General features: G+C 34.8%; 1 protein-coding gene across 1 annotated transcript in view; it reads right to left on the bottom strand.

Annotated features, from left to right (window-relative positions):
• Positions 1–24,855, bottom strand: part of CTNNA3 (catenin alpha 3) — a 1,620,647-nt gene that overhangs the window by 125,063 nt on the left and 1,470,729 nt on the right. The window contains exon 15 of the mRNA XM_082854158.1: positions 3,676–3,857. Within this exon, the coding sequence (XP_082710284.1) occupies positions 3,676–3,857 (182 nt within the window). The remainder of the gene's footprint in view (positions 1–3,675; positions 3,858–24,855) is intronic.

The raw sequence follows: 24,855 nt of genomic DNA, 5'->3' as shown, positions 1-24,855 counted from the left end.
TCCATTTCAAGCTATTTTTCTCTGAGCCTTTTCTTATTTTTTTTTTAAATCTTTATCTCACAGTCATTCTCTTGGTTAATCCCCTGCTTGTCCTCCCCTTATGGAATTTTTATCTGAATCTATTTTCCTTTGGACACTTTATAATTTTTTTTATTTTTTAGATATTTTTGTCCTTTAATTTTTTTTCCCTAAGTTCTATTAACTCATTGCATTCCTCATTTCATTTTTTCATTTTTTTTTTAAATTTATCTTCTTAGTTTTTGATCTTCTGAGTCCAGGTTTTAAAAACATGTATCTTCAACTCTTAGTTTTTGAAATTCATTAGTTTTTGAAATTCACTGTAGTTTGGAGTGTTGTGTTATAGTTTTATTGTTGTTTTTTTTTTTTTTTTTTTTTTTTTTTTTGCGGTACGCGGGCCTCTCACTGTTGTGGCCTCTCCCGTTGCGGAGCACAGGCTCCGGACGCGCAGGCTCAGCGGCCATGGCTCACGAGCCCCGCCGCTCTGCGGCATGTGGGATCTTCCCGGACCGGGCACGAACCCGTGTCCCCTGCATTGGCAGGCGGACTCTCAACCACTGCGCCACCAGGGAAGCCCTTATTGTTGTTTTGTATTTGTTTTCTAGATGGAAGGTTTTCATCAGCTGAATTGTTTTGATTCTCACTTTTTTCAGCTTTATTGAGGCATAATTGACAAAACTGTAATATATTTTTAGTGTACAATGTGATGATTTGATATATGTATACAATGTGAAATGATTACCACAATCAAGTTAATTAACACATCCCTTACCTTACATAATTACCTTTTTTGCATGAGAACTCTTAAGATCTACTCTCAGCAAATTTCAAGTATTAATAGCTGTGCTCAATATGCTATATATTAGATCCTCATAACTTACTCATCTTATAACTGAAAGTTTGTAATCTTTGATCAGCATTTCTCTACTTCTCCCGCCCTCCAGTCCCCACCATTCTATTCTCTGTTTGACTTTTTTTTTTTTTTTTAAAGATTCCACATATAAGTGATACCGTCCAGTACTGGTCTTTCTCTGTCTAGCTTATTTCACTTAGCATAAGGCTCTCCAGGGTCATCCATGTGTCACAAATGAGTAGGGTTTCCTTTATTATTTAAATTTATCATATACACAAATTTACTTTTTATATATGACATTTTCTCTATCTATTCATTCACTGATGGACACTAAGACTGTTTCCATATCTTGACTATTGTGAGTAATGCTGCAGTGAACCTGGGAATACCAATAACTCCTAAAGATAATTATTTCATTTCCTTTGCATATGTACCCAGAAACACATTCATTTTCTATATCTCATTACGCAACTTTGCATGTCATCGGTCTGAATCTCTTTGACTTTAGACAGGGCTCCTGGACCAAGAATACTCTCTTTAATCATTACTGTGAAGTATACTTTCTTTAATGGATAACATTTTTGGTGGTGGTGGGGAAAGGGAGGGGTTGACATATATTGTGATTCTCTTTCATTTCTCTAGGTTCCTTCTTATTTCCTATCTATGTCCTTTTCGACCACTGACATACCTTCAGTGTCACTTGTCCTGTATTTTCCTTTTTTTTCTCAAAAGTGACATTTCCCAAATCCAGACCCATTCAATTGTAAGCTAAATCTCTATAGTTAATGTTGTAAAATGACAAGTCCCAGACCTGTGGTTCAGTATTTTAGCACTTAGCATCAGGTGTTCTCATTTTGGTCCAATTTTCTTTTGTGCTTTATCTATTGCTTTATCTATCACATTCCTCCCATTTCTACTAGGTGTTTTAATTTTCTCAATGCCTGCTTTCCAGATCCACAGGTTTATGTTGATGACAGAGTACCAGCAGTAGCTCTGTTGGAATCTGGTGTTTATTTCTCTACTTAAAGGTAGTACTTTGAAACTCACACTATTTTCTGTATCTTAATAATGTTGAAAGCTGACATCACTTAAGGTTTTATTTGTGCTTCTTTTTAGTCTTAACTTTTGGGAAAGTTTGCATGAAATGATTTAAGTTTAGTCAACTTCCACTCTCCTAGGACTAACTTGAAGCAAAATTATAAATTATTTAAAATACCTATATACTTATCATAGAAAATTAACAAATTATAGAAAAGTAAAAGTAATTAACTTACCCACCACTAAACTACCAAAACATAGTCAGTATTTAATATCACTGTAGTATAGTTTGTTTCTTATACACAGGCACATTCATGTCTATGTTTTATATATATATAAAATATACGTGTGGAGTAGAGGGGGAGAAGTTTCTCAGAATCTTTGTAGAGACTGAGCAATAGGTTAAAACTGAATTCTGTGTATGAAAGGAAATGGTAAGACATTTAAAAGTCATGGTAGGGGGTTAGAAAAAAATGGCAAGAACCAAGAGGGGCAAACATAAACTGATATCTAACAGGCATTCTTTATGAAATTGTATATATAACATACAGATATAGATATTAAAAGTCTGTGAAAGTTTTTAGTTTATATATAGTGCCAAATTACCACAAGGCTTATATCAATATATGCTTTCATTACCATACCTTCTCTGTAAAGGGCTATTTTAAAAGTTTTGGCCAGTTTTACAGAATTAAAAGGTACGTTATTTAAAATATTTTAGGTTAAAATATTTTCACATACTTATGCCTCATATCTTTTATGGGGAGAAATTGGTGAGCTATCTGCTCATATTTTTTGCCCATTCTTCTACTAGGACATTTAAAAAGTTTTTAATGTCTGTAAGTATTCTTTACATACAAATGACATCCAATTTTTGTTATTTTTTGTTATAGATGTTTACCCAATTATCCATTTATATTTAAGTGTTGTTTAGGACATTCTATTGACATTTTGAAATTTTAATGCCACTCAATTTAATGATCCTTTTTTATGAGTTCTTTGTCTATAATGCTTAGAAAGCTTTCCTCAATCTTAATTTTAATGAAATATTCATGTATATTTTTTCCATTTATTATTATTTTAAAATTACATTTATTTCATTACTCCATCTAAAAGTTATTTTTGTGCTTAATGTATAGGGACATAAATAAATAGTTTTGTAATTATACTGGGTCTGCTTCAGAGTATTCTTCTGTACTGTGGCTTTTATAATTACATCAAGACTAAATTATTTTAATTGTTGTAGTTTTGTACATTTTAGTAACTGGTGCTGCTCTTTGGCTAGCTCTGTAAAATAATATTTTGAAGCTATAAGAAACATGTTTATTACTTCTAGAATATACAATGTATGATTCCTTTGTGTATATCATTAAGTCACTGTAATTTCAAATATATCTAGTTGATATCTCAGTATGTAGCTAAGAAAATCATTCGGATAGCTCCAATAGAGATCATAACTTGATTTACCACTTTCTTTGTAATAAAAAAAAGGAAAAAAAGCTAATATGATACACAGAGAAGGTTCCTGATAGTGAGGACATAAATTGGTTTCTAAAATTATTCCTCAGCAGTTTATGAGAAACTCTGCCACATTTATTTACCAAAACCTCTAGAAGAACCTACGTACAACTTTCTAATTCTTTATTATTTGCTTTTCCCATACCACTTAATTTTTAGCACCTGACACTCAGAGAAACTTAAGGTTTCACTAATGTGACAAATGTTTCTAACATTATAAATTTACACATCATTTCCCACATAATTACCTTGTGAAGTCTGTCATCTCCATCATGATCATACACATCTTCTTGGCAAGAACAATGATATCGTTGCTCGTATCATCCCATATCTCAATCTCAGCATCCAGCTTACTCTTTACTTTCTTGAAATCAGCAACTTGCTCAGCTATCTTTTCCTTTTCTGCCTCAGGCAACTGAGTCATCTTAGCCTAAAACAGGTGATAATTAGATTTAGAATCATTCCACTAGGTCAAAATACATTTTAGGAAAAAAGCGATCATTATAGGATGTTCATAAAACTTGTTCATTTAAGAATAGAGACATATCATTGTTTTTTTAAAGTCATATAAAAACTTTCCAGGTTTAACTTTTCATATAAATATCTATTGAATATAATTGTTTGCTCTAGAACTACAATGTTAAATTTAATACAAAAGTATAATTTAATATCTGACATATTTAAATCTACTCCTTAATATAAGTGTATGACTTCTCACATTTCTAAAGTATTAAAATTTTAACTTAATTCAAACTTAATGTAATTCCTCACATACGTTAGAAAAGCATATACCTTATTTAATTTTATTAATAGTATGCTTCAAAAGGTAGAAGTATAACAAACTATAGCTTGAAATGAGACTGTTTATCGATGTATGTATATACATTGATAGATCCGTATGTAAATGATGAATACACACTGGTAAACAGTATACATTTATAAATTGTATGTATACAGACAAGCACATATATAACATCCTAAGGATTAATGTGTATATGGTGCATATAAACATATTCAAGTGTGTATGTGTATTACAAACTATCTGGGGAAGAATAAAAATGTTATGGGCAGGGTTTATTAAGTCAGCCCTCCCTAATTAGCATCCTGAGTTTTGAGGTGCTTTTTTCTTATACACAGTAAACTTAATGCACTGGCATAGTACTATTCTTTGTATATGTCATATTTTGAACAGTATGCAAACTTGCTTCTTGCACTTGCAATTTAAAATGTGGGATGGTAGAAAACTATACCCCTAAAGTACCATATTCACAACCATAGCACCTGGGACCTAAGACTTTTTTGTCAAATAAAAAAGAACTTTGGGGCTTCCCTGGTGGCGCAGTGGTTGCGAGTCCGCCTGCAGGGGACACGGGTTCGTGCCCTGGTCTGGGAAGATCCCACATGCCGCGGAGCGGATGGGCCCATGAGCCATGGCCGCTGAGCCTGCGCATCCGGAGCCTGTGCTCCGCAACGGGAGAGGCCACAACAGTGAGAGGCCCACGTACCGCAAAAAACAAACAAACAACAACAAAAAAGTCCGTACATAATCCAATAGTAGAAGAAGTAAATAGGTTTGAGAAGGAACATTTAAAAAGGATAAATCATATAAGTGGAATTTACTTATTTGATTATTCACAGGGAACATGTGATGCCTACAATGCCTATATATTAATATATCCAGATGCTGATTTCTAGTTCACCTATAAATGGGGAAATTGGAAGAAATCACCTCACAAAGCTTTACAAAAACATGGTTACTAGGTTCAGAATACTAAAAACACACTTTATTGAGGCAATAGTGTACAAGAGCAATAAAATTAAATATATGAAATGAAGGAATTATAAGAATGGTCAATGGAAAATCCGACCAAAATATAAAAATCAAAGAAGCAATATCAAATATGTTTGATACGTTATTGTCTATCATAAGCCTAATTCGGGGTCTAAAATAACTTGACATTTGTAAAATCTCAGGATTAGTTATCCATGCTTCAGTTCTAACCTATTAAAGAAACTAAACGATGAAGCTTTCTGAAGTTTTCTTTAAGCTCCTTAGCATAAGGCTTGATACATATTGAGTTCACAATAAATGATAGTTATTCCACACTGAATAAAAAATAAAAATATATTCACATATCTAGCACTTAAAATTTGCTTTCTTTTCATTATATATTTTATTTTATTTTAAGAACTGAACTAAGCTATGAGACTAAGTCTGTTTTTTTTTTTTTTTTTTGCGGTATGCGGGCCTCTCACCATTGTGGCCTCTCCCGCTGCGGAGCACAGGCTCTGGACGCGCAGGCTCAGCGGCCATGGCTCACTGGCCTAGCTGCTCCGCGGCCTGTGGGATCCTCCCAGACCGGGGCACGAACCCGTGTCCCCTGCATCGGCAGGCAGACTCTCAACCACTGTGCCACCAGGGAAGCCCTAAGTTTTTAATTGATGAGTGTACAGATGACTCTTCCTTAGGAGCTGAAAATAGTTTGTAGTTTCTTTTCTCAGGAAATGTGGCCTATGTGACACATTAAAGGAAGAGCAGCTTTTACTGCTGCTAGTATGTGGCAAAGCATGTACATAAAGACACAACTCTCTTATGTCTGAAATCAATAGTATACAAGCCATTAAGAAAGCTGTAAGCTACTAATGCACTAAACTAGCTCTAAAATAGAAATGAATTTTCTCCTTCTTAACTACTGGTCATTATCATTCTCTCCATTTTCATAAAAACGTATTTAAACTTCCAAATGATAATAGCTATAGACCAATTTATTTGGGGTCTCTTTTTACAGCCTTTATCTCAGAGATAATAAATGCATGACTCTGGATCTAAGAAATAATTTTGACGTGTATACTGGCATACAGTGGAAAATTTTTCACTATCCTCATGCTAAAGTTTAAACCATTTAAGAGGTTATCTGGTTAAGTGTATTCCAAGTTCTGTTCCTTGGAATGCCATTGATTCACAATATGACCTTGAGGAAGTCACTTAACTCTCCTGTCTACATTTCCAGACACAGAATGACAATAATTGCAACTGCTATCCACCTACCATGCAGGAAACAGAGTCGATTACTGGATAGCATTGACTGACCCTGTCCTGGACGAGAATCTCATGGGTTGCACTCAGTTTCCTTAATAACATCTCAACTCACATGGTGAATTACAATTGGCAGATATTTACTTTTGACAAGGTAAGGGCCAAAAGTTGGGCAATAGTTTACAAAACTAAAAGTTCTGGAGAATTCTCTTTTTTTACAAGAGAAACAACAGGGACAAAAAAGCATTAAATTACTGACTGACACCTTTACTGAAGATTTTTAGTGCTTCTGTGAATGATTTATCATACGCCATCAATCAATTGCAATCACTATGAAAATGTCAAAATAGAACTTCAGAGAATACTTGATATTTAGGAATTCTGGGTGAATGTTCCTTGTTGGATTATTTTTTGCTGGATAAGCAAAGAAACTGAGGTACAAAGCTCAAGACAAATCACGTAAGTGGAAGCTCTGATATTTATTGCCAGCTGGCTAAGTGGCTCTGCTGCTGCGCACATATATAGAATACAACTCTGATATAAACAGCTAATAAAGGCTTTTGGAATCCCTGCCATCCAAATGAAATTACATTGTATATTAACTGATTCGAAAATGTGTTCCAGAAGACAATGAAAATAACATTTATATATGCCAAACACTCTTCTAGGCGCCTTAACATATATTTAAAATTTAATCTTCATAAGAGCCCTCTGAGGTAAGAACACTATTATGCTAAGATTACGAAGCTGAGTCTCTAAAAGGTTAAGTGATTTACTCAAGATTGTAGTGTTAGTAAATGGTAGAACCAGGATGAAAACCCAGAAACTCTGACTCGAGTTTTTGTTCTATCACCACGCCTGCAAACAAGAGGAATACTGCCCACCATAGGCCAAAATATCTACATTCTCCTCGCTGATATTTCTCTATCACCTTCTACTTTTGAATGTAATTGTTCTCCAAAATATAGCCACATATCTTTTACAATATAAGTTTCCTTATTTGCAAACTAGAAAAAAATGATATTCACATCATGGGTTATTTTAGATATCAAAAGAATGAATGTATATGAATATATTTTTTAAAATTCTTAAGTGCTATTAAATGCTAACTGTTACTCATACTAAGAGATTCAGTTCTTCACTCTATACAGTTAGTGATCCTCAGAATTCTACTTCTCAGGTTATTCTCCTCTCTTCAACAAAAGTTGTGTGTTCCCATTAGCCTATTAGGCATTTTCAAGTATACATATATCATTTACAATTTTAGCTCTAAAACAGAGGTAAGCAGAATTTTTCTGAAAGGGCAAGACAGTACACAGTATACATTTTGCAGGCCGTACCATACCAATCTGTTGCATTACTTAACTCCACTGCTGCTGTAATGTGAGAGCAGTCACAGAACCTGTGCTAACAAATGAGCATGGCTGTGTTCCCACACAACTTTATATGGACACTGAAATTTCAATTGCCTGTAATTTTCACACATCACAAATACTATTCTGATTACATCTATTCTAATTTTTTTCAACCATTTAAAAATGTAAAAATAAAGCAAACCCCAAAACAACAACAACAAAAAGCCCATAAAAAACCCAAAACAAAACAAAACAAAAACATTCCCAGCTCATGGACTGTACAAAACAGTCAATGGGCCAGATTTGACCAGCTGGCTATAGTTTGCCAATGCTTGCTAAATCCTTTATCTTTATGTTCATTTCTGTCAGTAGTACTACCTGCCATCCAGTCTTGAAATCTCATTTAAAAAATAAAAATTCTCCCCTTTTATCTATCCTGTTCTGATAGGCACAACATTTGTCAATTTTATCACTAACACTTCTACCACATCCATCTCTTTCTTTGTCTTCCTATTACTATCATACAAGTTTGGGTCTTAATTTTCTCTTTTATTTTCAATCCTTTTGTCTTGCCACCATTTGATTCAATCTCTCTGATAGAATTGTGCAATTCTTCAGCTAAAAAACACCTTTCATGTCTCCTTATTGAATAAAGACTATAAATTCCTCAAATATCACCATTAAATTGAATTAAAGTAGAAAATTCACATAGAAAAATGTGCAAATCTTAAATGTACAGTTGAACAACTTTCACAAACTGAGGGAATCCATGTACCTAGCACCCAATTAAGAAACAAACAGCATCACCCCCAAAAGTCAGTATCTCCCAAGAGCAATCAAATAACTACCTGTATATCTAGAACTATAGATCTTCCTGTTTATGAACCTTATAAAAATGGAATAATAATATATATACTCTTGTACCTGGCTTTTTATGTCCAACATTTATATATTTGAAATACATCTATATTATTGTATGGAGTTATAGTCTGTTTATCCTCATTGCTCTATACAGAGTATTCCACTGTGTAAACATATACCATTCATTTATCTGTTTTTCTATTAATGGCCTTTTGGGAAGCATAATATTTTTGGCTATTATGAATAGTAAATATTCTTATATTTTTCTTTTGGTGCACTTATGGGTGCGTTCTTCTTCAGTCTACATCTAGGAGTGAAATTACTATGACGCAGGCATCACCATGACCTTTGCCCCTACCAGCTTTTCTTTTTATTTATTTATTTATTTATTGGCTGCATTGGGTCTTTGTTGCTGTGCACGGGCTTTCTCTAGTTGTGGTGAGTGGGGGCTACTCTTCATTGAGGTGCGCGGGCTTCTCATTGCGATGCCTTCTCTTTGTTGCAGAGCACCGGCTCTAGGCACGCGGACTCAGTAAGTGTGGCTCACGGGCTCTAGAGCACAGGCTCAGTAGTTGTGGTGCACGGGATTAGTTGCTCCGCGGCATGTGGGATCTTCTGGGACCAGGGCTCAAACCCATTCCCCCTGCATGGCAGGCAGATTCTTAACCACTGTGCCACCAGGGAAGTCCCCCTACCAGCTTTTCAATGTCATTTCATCTTCCTTTCAATGTCATTTCATCTTCCACTGTACCCTCAAGCTAAACCAAGCTATTTGCTGTTGCATTTAAATACCTTAAGATATTGTCCATTAATTATTTTGTTCATCTTCTTTCCTTTCCCCATCTCTGGTCCAAACTTAATCATATTTCCAAGCCCAATTCATACAGTATATCCCCCTTTCTTCTCCAGAAAAAAGGAGATATATTATATAATTATATATTATATTATATAATATATAATTATTCTTTTAAAGGTTTCAGAACATGTTATCAGTTTTTCCCTCAGGATGTTTATACTGTTCTCTATTGTAGCCTAATTATTTGTAAATGTGACTATCTTACCTCACTATAAGAAAGGTCTTTGAAAACAGAATCACCTTTCAGAGTAATAGTGGTGAATCTGTCTATCTTATTTGCTTTTTTGTGGGTTTTTTTTGTCTTCTGCCTCAGACTATAAGATTCCTGAATGTAGGAACATATACATGATAAATGTTTGTTTGCAGTTGTTAATAGAAACTGTCAAGACATAAAGAAGAATAGGCTTGTGGGATCAAAATTTTATAGCACTGATCTTGCATTTTGTCACTTACATTTACACATTTTCTAAGCTTCTACCTGTACAAGGTAGAAATTAATTTCTCTTATTTTTCCTGTCCACTTTCTTTTTTAAAATTTTTTAAAATTTAATTTTTATTTTATATTGGAGGATAGTTGATTTACAATGTTGTGTTAGTTTCAGGTGTACAGCTAAGTGATTCAGTTATACATATACATAAATCCATTCTTTTTCAGATTCTTTTCCCATGTAGGTTATTACAGAATATTGAGTAGAGTTCCCTGTGCTATACAGTAGGTCCCTGTTGTTATCAACTTAATATATAGTACTGGGTATATGTTAATGCCCAAATCCTAATTTCCTGTCCAGGATTTTGTTATTCCACTAAGACTATATTAATAGCACAACTGATCTTCTCATTTTTTATCTACTTTTTAATTTCATTATGCTCATCACTACTACTTAAAATGTTGATATACCTATATTAGTTCTTTACTTAAACACTTTAAATGATTTTTATTAACACTTAAAAAAGATAAAAAGGGGGCTTCCCTGGTGGCACAGTGGTTGAGAGTCCGCCTGCCAATGCAGGGGACACGGGTTCGTGCCCCGGTCCGAGAAGATCCCACATGTCGCGGAGCGGCTGGGCCCGTGAGCCATGGCCGCTGAGCCTGCGCGTCCGGAGCCTGTGCTCCACAACGGGAGAGGCCACAACAGTGAGAGGCCTGCGTACCGCAAAGAAAAAACACAAAAAGATAAAAAGAAAAAAGTGATAATAGAAAAAAATGCAAAACTTTGTTGTCATACAGACCTCCATTCAAACTCCAGCTCTCCCAAGTACTAGCTTTGTAGATAGTAATGCAACCATCCTAGACCCAAGTTTCATCACGTTAAATGATGACAACCTTATTAGAGATTTTCTGACAATTAGAGTTATGTCTGTAAATAGTGATACCTAGAATACACTAGGGACTTAGTAAATGGTGCTTACGATTAATGTATATAAATATGATAGCCTTGCCTCCAAGACTTTCTACAACATCGTGGGAAAGGACAGTTAAAAATATTCACTTAGCTACCTCACAGAGTTTAGGTAGAGATCAAGCAGTATATTTTGAGTGAATATATTCCATAAGCAATAAACTATATGGTAATAGAAGCTCACTATAATGCTCTTATTTTCAGAAGCTCTAGAATCCAAATTGCTTATTTTACAGATAAGGAAACTGAGTTCCAGGGAAGAGAAATGTCTTGAAAAATATTACCCAGCTGGTTAATGGCAGATTTGGTACATAAATCCACCTGTTGCCATTATTAATAGTTCTCTCTTCCCACAAAAATGTTCTGCTTTACTTAGCTATAACTTTTTTTTTTTGCTACAACTTTTACATGAAAATTGAATTCTTAAGTAAATCATATGACTCTGTTACATTCCCTATCCATAAACCTGGATGGAACACAGAAATAGTATTTTATTAATAAGTAAGCCACAATTACTAGTTTTTATAAATATTAGGGAATTCCTAATCAATTAGTATTACTCATGTGGGTGGGTAGCTAGAACTCAACATTCAAAGTGAAATGTTTTATAAACTTTTAAAATGTATGCCTGGTGTATGCATATTGGTTAAATATTACTAAAAGGGGAATTCTTGTTCTTACCTTCAGAGTACACCTAATTAAATAATAGCATTTATAATTTTTAAAATAAGCCCAGAGGCATTTCGGAATGGATATATTTTTAATATATCAAAAACATAAGCAGTAGAACGTTTCACTGGAGTTTAGAAAATCTAAAGTACTGCCGGCAGAAATTCAACTTAATTAAAATTGAGAGAACAAATTCATAAAAAAAGATTTTTGGACTGATTTTTTAAGCATACTAAATTGTGATTTCAAACATATTCATGAGAATTCATTAGAGAAAGTTTTCCATAATATTTTAAAATGATATTTAGGGATTAAAATTGGACTCTGCTTTAAGGAATAATATACATTTCTACATTTTTATATGTAGTCCTTTAAATCAAATTTATGAATATATTAGCTTTAAAAAGCTTTCAGCTTCCCCACCTGTCAAAACTACACTCACAGATTCCTATCAGCTATAAAACTATCTCATTTTATTATAAAACCTTATAGGCTTCAGGGGCTGGGTTGAAACACAGTATTAAATCATTAGGCTTACTTGATTGCCTATTTTCTTTTTTTTCTCATACCAAATAAACCTGCAACTCTCTTTTTAATTTTTAAAATTTTTGGAATTTTATTTATTTTTTTATACAGCAGGTTCTTATTAGTTATCCATCTTATACATATTAGTGTATACATGTCAATCCCAATATCCCAATTCATCACACACACACACCCCGCCCCATCACCCCTTTTTTTCCCCCCCTTGGTGTCCATACGTTTGTTCTCTGCATCTGTGTCTCAATTTGTGCCCTGCAAACCGGTTCATCTGTACCATTTTTCTAGGTTCCACATATATGCATTAATATACGATATTTGTTTTTCTCTTTCTGACTTACTTCACTCTGTATGACAGTCTCTAGATCCATCCACGTCTAAAAAATTATCCAGTTTTGTTCCTTTTTATGGCTGAGTAATATTCCATTGTATATATGTACCACATCTTCTTTACCTATCCATCTCTTGATGGACATTTAGGTTGCTTCCAACCTGGCTGTTATAAATAGTGCTGCAATGAACACTGGGGTGCATGTGTCTTTTCAAATTATGGTTTTCTCTGGGCATATGTCCAGTAGTGGGATTGCTGGGTCATATGGTAATTCTGTTTTTAGTTCTTTAAGGAACCTCCATACTGTCCTCCATAGTGGCTGTATCAATTTACATTGCCACAAGCAGTGCAAGAGGGTTCCCTTTTCTCCACACCCTCTCCACCATTTGTTGTTTGTAGATTTTCTGATGATGCCCATTCTAACTGGTGTGAGGTGATACCTCATTGTAGTTTTGATTTGCATTTCTCTAATAATTAGTGATGTTGAGCAGCTTTTCATGTGCTTCTTGGCCATCTGTATGTCTTCTTTGGAGAAATGTCTATTTAGGTCTTCTGCCCATTTTTGGATTGGGTTGTTTGTTTTTTTAATATTGAGCTGCATGAGCTGTTTATATATTTTGGAGATTAATCCTTTGTCCACTGATTCATTTACAAATATTTTCTCCCATTCTGAGGGTTGTCTTTTCGTCTTGTTTGTAGTTTCCTTTGCTGTGCATAAACTTTTAAATTTCATTAGGTCCCATTTGTTTATTTTTGTTTTTATTTCCATTACTCTAGGAGGTGGATAAAAAAAGATCTTGCTGTGATTTATATCAAAGAGTGTTCTTCCTATGTTTTCCTCTAAGAGTTTTATAGTATCCGGTCTTACATTTAGGTCTCTAATCCATTTTGAGTTTATTTTTGTGTATGGTGTTAGGGAGTGTTCTAATTTCATGCTTTTACATGTAGCTGTCCAGTTTTCCCAGCACCACTTATTGAAGATACTGTCTTTTCTCCATTGTATATCCTTGCCTCCTTTGTCATAGATTGGTTGATCATAGGTGCATGGGTTTATCTCTGGGCTTGCCTTACTTGATTGATTGCCTATTTTCTAATGGTAATAATAATAATGGTAATTAACATTTGTTCATGCTTCCCATATGTCAGTCACTTTGCTAAGCACTTTTGAAAAATTATACCATTTAAATAATAATATTTAGGGTTGATATTGTTAATATCTACCTTTTACAGTCATGGAAAAGAGGTCTCTAGGGGGCATATACATGTCTCCTATAAATGAAGAAGACCTCCTCCAATTTTTTTTTCCTTTTACATAATACCTCATTGTTTATGGTTTCATTTACAACATAGTTTTTAGCACTAGGGTTAAATGTTAGTTCTGAAAAAAATTAGTCATATATTATTTGTAAACCAACTTGTGTCCTGGGTCTAGGAGAAAATAAAGCTGTAAAAGGCATTTGGAAGACAAATGGAGAAATCTGAATATAGACTGAGTATTAGGAAATATTAAGAAGTGATTGTTAATTTTCTTCCATGTGATAACAATATCGTGGTTATATAAGAGCATACCCATTATTTTAGGAGACACTGGCTGAAATATTTAGGCAGAAAATGCTATGGTGTTGCAAATCATTCTGAAGTGGTTCAGAAATAAAAAGCAACTATGACTCTGGAAGTATGTTAAAATTACTATATCTAGATCATGGAAATATGCATGTACATTGTATGAGGGTTAAATTTTTCTATACATTTTAATTGAAAAAATAAATCAATAAATAAAATAAAATGTAAATAAAATGAAATAAAGTTAAAACTTTTAAAGAATTATTTGAAAAAAAAATTTAAAAGCTTGGAAAACAGATAATATTTTCTATTTTCTTATTTTGTCATGGTATCAGGGATTTTATAGGCCATATAATCTATTCTCTTAACCCAAAATACCATTCCGTCTGTCATATCCCTGAAGATCTTCCGCCTCTCCTTGGACATACCTGAAGGCTCAGTTCTGAGTTCTCTGGTGCTAAGAGATAAGTAAATTTTACCAGTAAAAACCAAAACTGAATGAGATTCATGACCTGCAAAAGCAATCCTCACATAGATTAGTGTGGCTGAAAACCCATAAGAAACAAGTTCACTCAGAATCTTGGTGTATATCATATGATTGAAATTTAAATACATGTGGCTACAGCATCAACCTTTCTCTAAAAAGAAAGGTTGCTAACTCAGAGTTGGTGATCTACATGGAGGCTCAAAAAAAGTGGTGCTGGTGGGAAGAGGTACCAAAAATCTGACATGAGAATCCCAATCATTTTGACAGATGTGACCCTACCATGGCCATATAGTTTTTGCACTACATGTTTTAGCTATAGGGTTAACACTAAGCCTTTAACATCTTTCCTCTGGTTCCTTTCTCACCAAAACAGGTAGGTTATTATAAGTTGTCGTCCAAAGTAGCCTTTCTCCATTGGAAAGGCATACTTTAACAAGCTTATATGAGTATTCTTATCTAAATGGTTCCATATATATTTTTTAATCTAAACATGGCAAGGATTTAGATTAATTTAAATTCGATTGAATCATGTTTTCTTTAGATCTTCGTTCCAGGTTTTTGTAATACTTTTTGTCTTGGGTGTTGCCAAGATGGAAAAAATAGAAATACTCATGTTTTGAAATTACACAGCTACACATAAAAAAGGAACAATTCAGGTCTTCCCTGGTGGCGCAGTGGTTGAGAATCTGCCTGTGAATGCAGGGGACACGGGTTTGAGCCCTAGTCTGGGAAGATCCCACATGCCGCGGAGCAACTAGGCCCGTGAGCCACAACTACTGAGCCTGGCGCGTCTGCAGCCTGTGCTCCGCAACAAGAGAGGTCACGACAGTGAGAGGCCAGCACACCGCGATGAAGGGTGGCCCCCGCTTGCCACAACTAGAGAAAGTCCTCACACAGAGACGAAGACCCAACACAGCCCGAAATAAAAATAAATAAATAAATTGAAAGAAGGCTCAACATTTAAAAAAAAAAAAAAGAACAATTCAATAAGTAAATATTATAAAGGCTGTGAGAAACTCAATCATGTTTTAGAAGCCCATTCATTTTAATCACAAGTCTGCCTTTACGATGTGACTCAGCACCTAGCATATTTTACTTTGCACACAATTTAAATAAATTTAGTTGCCTGAATTCCATGCCCACTTTACAGTAAACTGGAAGTACAGAGGAAGAGTGCTAGTCTGATCCCAAGGAAGGAAAATAAAATCTATCAAAGAAGAGACAGAAAGCTCAGATAACTGGGGTCTTTCAGTTTATGAATAAACTTTCCTGCTCATATCAGGACACCTCCATCCTATCACTGTATTATAGCATAGTACAGTTATGTTTGGTCATAATACTGACAATGAGTCATCTACCACCTCATCACCCAGCATTTACTGATTTTCTACTGCATGGGAGTTATATAGCACCATTCCTGCTCTCAAGGAACTTAAAATCTCTGTGCCCAGAAAGTATCAAATTATATTTGGAATATTTTAGTTGGTAAGTTAAATTGCATGGAATACAATTTGAAGACAAATTCAAGTAGATATTATTTTTGAAGTTAAAAATGTATCTTCGTCCAAAACAATTTGTTCTATAAGAGTTCCAGGAAAGCAAGTGCTTTACTAAATATAGTTTTCGTATATCTTTGATGGTGTAATATTTAATGTTTGTTTATAATTAATTTAAAAATTTTTCAAACATAAAATCCTGACACAGTATATGAATAATGTACCACTAAAATAGGTATACCCACTAGAATAGGTATAATTTGAGAAAAAATTCTACATCTCTACTGATAGTTAGCATAGTTCCTTCTTTTTTTTTAAGTTTTTTTTTTTATGTGGACCATTTTTAAGTTTGCATTGAATTTGTTACAACATTGCTTCTGTTTTATGCTTCGGTTTTTTGGCTGCAAGTCATGTGGGATCTTAGCTCCCCAACCAGGGATCGAACCCGCACCCCCTGCACTGGAAGGTGAAGTCTTAACCACTGGACCAGCAGGGAAATCCCGATTCCTTCTTAATTATACTTTTGTAATGAATATAATTTTATAAAATTATACATGTATTAAATGTATAACTGAATATAATTAACAGATTTCTTCCCAATAGTTTATGGAAATCTGAACACTTTATCTTTCTAACAACATTTTTCTTCATAGAATAACAATCTGAGGAATGTAGTATAGAATTGCAAATAACTGTCCATATATTATGCTTATATATGTCTCTATTATTATGATTTCATATAGTGCCATGTTTATGATCTATATAAATATGCTGAGAATGCTTGCCATCATATATACATGGTAAATTTTAAAGATCTCATTAGATTAATGTCAGTTGAATACAGGATATGTAATCCCCAAAGAAAAGTGAACAGTTATAATTTGTAACCTATTTAACACTTGCTAGGTATTTAAAAAAGAAAAACATATATCAGTTTAGAAAATTCACAAATATTGTTTTGTGACTACACTACTGGGTAACTGTCCATTTTTTCTATTCTGACCCACAGTTAGCTGAAGTTTCCATATTTAAAAAGAAATTGTCAAACTCCTTATCATACATTCTTTGAAAATTCAAAATTCCCTAAGAGCACTATAAATTACTGAGGACTTACATCCCCACTGACCAACTTTCTACCCTGCATTTCTGCCCTTACTGATCTATTCCTGTCACTTGAGACTAACCTTCCATGACTATTCCCTTCTCACTATGTTATAGTGGCCCAACATTTTTAAACTCTTTAAAAATCATCCATATACATAATTTGTGTAATGAAAAAATTGTGAAATTGTTTAGGGGTAATATGGGAATTTCACAAAGTGGGAATGAAAATATCTTAGAATTATAATCTATCTTGTTTTTATCTGAATATTTAGAAAATTGGAGAAAACACTGTTTCCACATTAAAAAAAACAAGTCAGAAAATCTAAAAGTTCATGACCATTTTATTAACCTATCAGAGATGTCAATGAAAAATTACACTGGCTAAATTAAACAAGCAAGGAAAAATTTATTCAAGAGTATTGCATAGGGGAGAGAGACTGAACTCAACTCTGCTGAAACAAAAGTTGGGAGAGTTTTTAAGCACTGAGGTGGGCTAGCAGAAAAGCATTAGAGGACATTAAAGGGGAGTTGGTCAATGTGGTTAGACCATCTATGTATGGTAATGATGCTTATGAAAGTTTGGCTCCTACTATCCAGCAGAGGCTGGCAGATAAGAGACACTATCTTTCTTGATTATTACACTTCAAAGGGCTAGCTCCCAGGTCCTTGTGAAAAATATTCCTGAATTGTAAACCTGGCAAGATGCTGGGAGAATATTTGCATCTCAAAGGGACAGAGAGGGGCTTCCCTGGTGGCGCAGTGGTTGAGAGTCCGCCTGCCGACGCAGGGGACACGGGTTTGTGCCCCGGTCCGGGAAGATCCCACATGCCGCGGAGCGGCTAGGCCCGTGAGCCATGGCCGCTGAGCCTGTGCTCCGCAACGGGAGAGGCCACAGCAGTGAGAGGCCCGCATACCGCAAAAAAAAAAAAAAAAAAAAAAAAAAAAGGGACAGAGAAAGAATTTACAAGTTTTCTAAAGTAAATGCTCTAAAAAAAAAAGTAAAGTCAGTGACCTATAGTTAGGAAGAAACCTGTCTAAAGCTTAGTCAATCTGGAATGAACAATAAGGTCTTCCTGTTTAGAGGTCACAAGGCAACCAACTAACATGAAGTCTAGGGGGAGTCAGGTGCCTGCTGGAAGAAGTCCTAGCAAACGCTTGCTTGTCTTGGGCAGGTGCCATTGGACATCGGTAAGATGAATTTAGTTAAAAGAGTTGACAAACTGGTTGAGCTTGGTTCATCTTATGATACCAAAAAGTAAGCGATTCCTCAAAAAATATCAGAGAGGACATGTTAAAAAGGAACAGGAGCCAAGGGGCTTCCCTGGTGGCGCAGTGGTTAAGAATCTGCCTGCCAATGCAGGGGACACGGCTTCGAGCCCTGGTCTGGGAAGATCCCACATGCCGCGGAGCGACTAAGCCTGTGAGCCACAACTACTGAGCCTGCACGTCTGGAGCCTGTGCTCCACAACAAGAGAGGCCACGACAGTGAGAGGTCCACGCACCGCAATGAAGAGTGGCCCCCACTCGCCGCAACTGGAGAAAGCCCTCGCACAGAAACGAAGACCCAACACAGCCAAAAATAAATAAATAAAAAGAAACAGGAGCCAAACTCTAAAAGCTTCCAGTAGCAAAGGTCAACAAACCAGGGTTAAATCCACAGAATACAATAAATATGCAGGAACCAACTGTGACAGAAATAAACTGAATAAATAATGTGAGAGAAGGGGTAGCTCTTCCTATTAGTTCTAATTAATAAATTCAGAAGAAATAGGGATATAAAAAATGACTTAGGCAAACATCACTGTAATATCTGTGGTTAGATTAAGTGATGAACATGAAAATTAGTAAACACTTGAGAATAAGATTTGTATAGCCTTAAATCATTTTCTCCAAGATATTTATTAATGACAAAGAAAAAATGATCATAAATTTACAGTAGAGAGAGCTTACAACCAACACTTTAGCCAAGTGATAAAGGCCAGCATCACAAGAAATTTAACATATTGACATCTTGTACCTCCTGATTTGATGGACAGAGAACATAATATAATCATGAGAAAAATATCAGACAAATCCAAATTAAGGGACAGTCTGTAAGACACCTGATCTGTATCAAGTATCAAGGTCATAAAAGACAAAGAAAGGTAAGGAATTGGCATAGTTTATAGGAGACTAGGAGATTTGACAACCAAATACAATCTTGGCTTTAATCTTAGAACAAAAAAAGAATGTTAGTGGAAAAATTGATGAAGTGTATATACTTTAGCTAGTAGTATAATACCAGTGTTCATTTATTAGTTTTGACAAGCAGACCTTAGTTATGCCAGATGGCAACATCAGAAGAAACTGGGTGAAGGGTATATGGGAACTCTCTATATTATAACTGTAACTTTTCTATAATTCTAAAACTAATTCAAAATGAAACTTAATGAAAAATGTACATCCCGATGGTCAAACATACTTCAGAAAGCACATGATAATTTATTTTTTAGTGGTCACCTTTCTTTTAAGGGTCATCTTCTTAATTTGCCCTTTTCTCTCCTATGTGTTCTCCTACAAAAAAAAAAAATACTGTATATTTTTAAGCAAACTTTTAAAGTACTGTCTGATATCTATTCACACCTCAGAACCTCATCTTCCAGCACCGCGCAGTATATATTCCTGAAGAAAGAATCCTCTCTCTAAAAGAAAGTCTGAAATTATTAAAATATTTTTTTTCTTTGCTAGAGTTCTTTTTTTGAAGAAGTAAAAAGAAGGGCAAAAATAAACATGAAATTGTTAACCCAAATAGGAATTTATTCCAAGGACACAAGGATAGTTCAACATCCTCAAATGTGAAACAACACATTAAGAAAATGAAGGATAAAAGTTTTATGATCATATCAGTAGCTGTAGAAAAAGCTTTTGACAAAATTCAACATTCATTTAAGATTAAAAAAACTCTCAATAAAGCATGAATAGAGGGAATGTATCTCAACATGATAAAGGTCATATAAGACAAGCCCATAGCTAACATCGCACTCAATTGTGAAAAGCTGAAAGCTTTTCCTCTAAGATCAGGAACAAGAATGACCACTTTCACCACTTTTATTCAAGATAGTATTGGAATTCCTACCTGGATCAATTAGGCAAGAAAAAGAAAGAAAAAGACATTCAAATTGGAATGAAAGAAGTAAAACTGTCACTATTTCAGATGACAATATATTAGATGTAGAAAACCCTCAAAACTCCATCAAAAAATTGTCACACTAATAAACTCAGTAAAGTTGTAGGATAAAAATTAACACACAAAAATCTGTTGCATTTCTATACACTAATAATGACTATCAGAAAGAGAAATTAAGAAAACAATCTCATTTACTACTGCATCAAAAATAATAAAAGTCCTAGGAATAAATTTAACCGGGGGGGGGGACGGTGAAAGAACTGTATATTGAAAATTATATTAATGAAAGAACTTGAAAAAGACACAAATAAATGGTAAGATATTTCATGATCATGAATTGGAAGAATATTGTTAAAATTCCTATAATGCCCAAAACATTATACAGATTCAGTGCAACCCTTATCAAAATTCCAATGGCATTTTTCACAGAAATAGAACAAATAATCCTAAAATTTGTATGGAATCCTATAAGACCCTCAATAGTGAAAGCAATCTTAAGGAAGAAGAACAAAACTGGAGGCATTATGCTCCCTGATTTCAAACTATATTACAAAGCTGTAGTAGCTAAAACAGTATGGTACTGACAGAGAAGCAGACATGTAGTTCAGTGGAACAGAATACAGAGTCCAGAAATCCATGCATATACAGTCAATTAATGTAAACAAAGGAGCCAAGAATATACAGTGGGGAAAGAACAGTCTCTTCGATAAATGGTGTTGGGAAAATTGGATAACAACACACAAAAGAATGAAAATGGAACACTATCTTACAGCATACACAAAAAATAACTCAAAATGGATTAAAGACTTGAATTAAGACCTGAAACCGTAAGTCTCCTAGAAGAAAACAAAAGAAGTAAGCTCCTGAACATAGGTCTTGGAATGATATTTTAAAACCTGACACAAAAGCAAAAGCAACAAAATTTAAAATAAACAAGTGGCACTACATCAAACTAAAAAGCTTCTGCATAGCAAAGGAAACCATCCACGAAATGAAAAGGCAATGTACTGAATGGGCAAAAATATTTGTAAGTCATATATCAGATAAGGGGCTAACATCCAAAATATCTAGAGAACGCATACAAGTAAACAGTAAAAATACAAACAATCTGGTTAAAAAATGAGCAGAAGACCTGAATAGACATTTTTCCAAAGAAGTCATAGATTGCTAACAGGTACATGAAAATATGCTGTACATCTTTAATCATCAGGAAACTGCAAATGAAAATCACAATGAGGTATCACCTCAAATCTGTTAGAAGGGCAATTATCAAGAAGACTAGAAATAACAAGTGCTGATGAGGAGGCAGAGAAAAGGGAACACTTGTGCACTGTTGGTAGGGATGTAAATTGGTGCAGCCACTTTTGAAAACAGTATTGAGGGGCCTCAAGTAATTAAAAATAGAACAACCATACAATTCATCAATTCCACTTTTGGTTATTCATCTGAAGAATCAAAAACACTAACTCAAAAGGTATGTGCACCCCCATGATCACTGCAGCATTATTTACAATAGCCAAGATATGGAAAAAACTTGATGGATGAATGACTAAAGAAAATGTGGTATATAAATATATACGTATGAAAATGGAATCTTTTTCAGCCATAAAAAAAGAGAAGGAAATCCTACCATTTGCAGCAACATGGATGGACCTTGCAGACATTATGCTAAGTGAAATAAGACAGAGAAAAGACAAATACCATATGATCTCTCTTATATGTGAAATCTAAAACCATTTTTTAAAAAACCTCATAGATACAGATACAAGATTGATGCCTGCCAGAGGTGGAGCCTGTGCTCCGCAACGGGAGACGCCACAACAGTGAGAGGCCCACGTACCTCAATAAAAAAAAAAAAAAAAAAAAAAAAAAAGAGTAACATGGTCTTGGTAAAGAGACATCTAAAAATGGCTTATTATTCCATCGCAGTTAGCGCTCACCCTCTATACTGAGAAAGTCATTTCAGTATCCATTGCTGACCTCACAGGCACCTTATTGGACATCACTGTGTCCCAAATATAATCATAGGTGACCAAGTCCCAGAGAGAAAGGATTTTTCTATTCCAGCTCCCTGAGCACCCATTTTTTCTCAAATTGACTGACATTAGGAACGTGAGTTAGCCTTCAGAAGAGACCAATGTACTTTCTTTTTAAGTTTGTTACTTTCCTTCCAGTTATACTGATACATAATTCACATAAAGCACTGTACAAGTCTGAGGTATAAAACATAATGATTGACTTATATACATCATGAAACAATGACCACATTAAGTTTAATGAACATCGATCATCTCATACAGATACAAAATAAAATATAAAGAAAGAAATATTTTTTCCTTCTGATGAGAATTCTTAGGACTTACTGTCTTAACAACTTTCATTCAACAATGTTAATTAATCATGTTATACGTTACATCCCTAGTACTTATTTATCTTGTAACTGGAAGTTCGTACCTTTTGACCACTTTCATCCCATTCTCCTTCCCCCACCCCCCGCCTCCTGTAACAACAAATCTGATCTCTTTTTTTTTTAACATGTTTATTGGAGTATAATTACTTTACAATGGTGTGCTACTTTCTGCTGTACAACAAGGTGAATCAGCTATATGTATACATATATCCCCATATCCCCTCCCTCTTGCGTCTCCCTCCCACCCTCCCTATCCCACCCCTCTAGGTGGTCACAAAGCACCTAGCTGATCTACCTGTGCTATGTGGCTGCTTCCCACTAGCTATCTGTTTTACATTTGGTAGTATATATAAGTCCATGCCACTCTCTCACTTGGCCCCAGCTTACCCGTCCCCCTCCCCATGTCTTCAAGTCCATTCTCTATGTCTGCATCTTTATTCCTGTCCTGACCCTAGGTTCTTCAGAACCACTTTTTAATTTTTTTAGATTTCATATATATGTGTTAGCATACGGTATTTGTTTTTCTCTTTCTGACTTATTTCACTCTATATGACAGACTCTAGGTCCACCCACCTCACTACAAATAACTCAAGATGCCACCAGAAAACTACTAGAGTTAATCAATGAATTTGGTAAAGTTGCAGGATACAAAATTAACGCACAGAAACCTCTTGCATTCCTATACACTAATGATGAAAAATCTGAAACAGAAATTAAGGAAACACTCCCATTTACCATTCCAACAAAAAGAATAAAATACCTAGGAATAAACCTACCTAGGGAGACAAAAGACCTCTATGCAGAAAACTATAAGACACTAATGAAAGAAATTAAAGATGATACCAACAGATAGAGAGATATACCATGTTCTTGGAATGGAAGAATCAATATTATGAAAATGACTCTACTACCCAAAGCAATCTACAGATTCAATGCAATCCCTATCATATTACCAATAGCATTTGTTACAGAACTAGAACAAAAAGTCTTAAAATTTGTATGGAGATACAAAAGACCCCGAATAGCCAAAGCAGTCTTGAGGGAAAAAAATGGAGCTGGAGGAATCAGACTCCCTGACTTCAGACTATATTACAAAGCTACAGTAATCAAGACAATATGGTACTGGCACAAAAACAGAAATATAGATCAATGGAAGAAGATAGAAAGCCCAGAGATAAACCCACGCACCTATGGTCAACTAATCTATGACAAAGAAGGCAAGGATATACAATGGAGAAAAGACAGTATCTTCAATAAGTGGTGCTGGGAAAACTGGACAGCTACATGTAAAAGAATGAAATTAGAACACTCCCTAACACCATACACAAAAATAAACTCAAAATGGATTAGAGACCTAAATGTAAGACAAGACACTATAAAACTCTTAGAGGAAAACATAGGAAGAACACTCTTTGACATAAATCACAGCAAGATCTATTTTTATCCACCTCCTAGAGTAATGGAAATAAAAGCAAAAATAGACAAATGGGACCTAATGAAACCTTCTGCATAGCAAAGGAAACCATAAACAAGACCAAAAGACAACCCTCAGAATGGGAGAAAATATTTGCAAACGAATCAACAGACAAAGGATTAATCTCTAAAATATATAAACAGCTCATGCAGCTCAATATTAAAAAAACAAACAACCCAATCCAAAAATGGGCAGAAGACCTAAATAGACATTTCTCCAAAGAAGACATACAGATGGCCAAGAAACACATGAAAAGCTGCTCAACATCACTAATTATTAGAGAAATGCAAATGAAAACAATGAGGTATCACACCAGTTAAAATGGGCATCATCAGAAAATCTAGAAACAACAAATTCTGGAGAAGGTGTGGAGAAAAGGGAACCCTCTTGCACTGTTGGTGGGAATGTAAATTGATACAGCCACTATGGAGAACAGTATGGAAGTTCCTTAAAAAACTAATAATAGAATTACCATATGATCCAGCAATCCCACTATTGGGCATATACCCAGAGCAAACCATAATTCAAAAAGACACATGCACCCCAATGTTCACTGCTGCACTATTTACAATAGCCAGGTCATGGAAGCAACTTAAATGCCCATTGAGAGACAAATGGATAAAGAAGATGTGGTACATATATACAATGGAATATTACTCAGCCATAAAAAGGAAACAAA

The sequence above is a fragment of the Leucopleurus acutus genome, assembly GCF_964270905.1.
Source record: "Leucopleurus acutus genome assembly, chromosome: 14".
In the NCBI taxonomy this organism is placed as follows: domain Eukaryota; kingdom Metazoa; phylum Chordata; class Mammalia; order Artiodactyla; family Delphinidae; genus Leucopleurus; species Leucopleurus acutus.
Note: the sequence above shows the minus strand (reverse complement) of the source record. Positions and strands in the feature narration are given on the sequence as shown.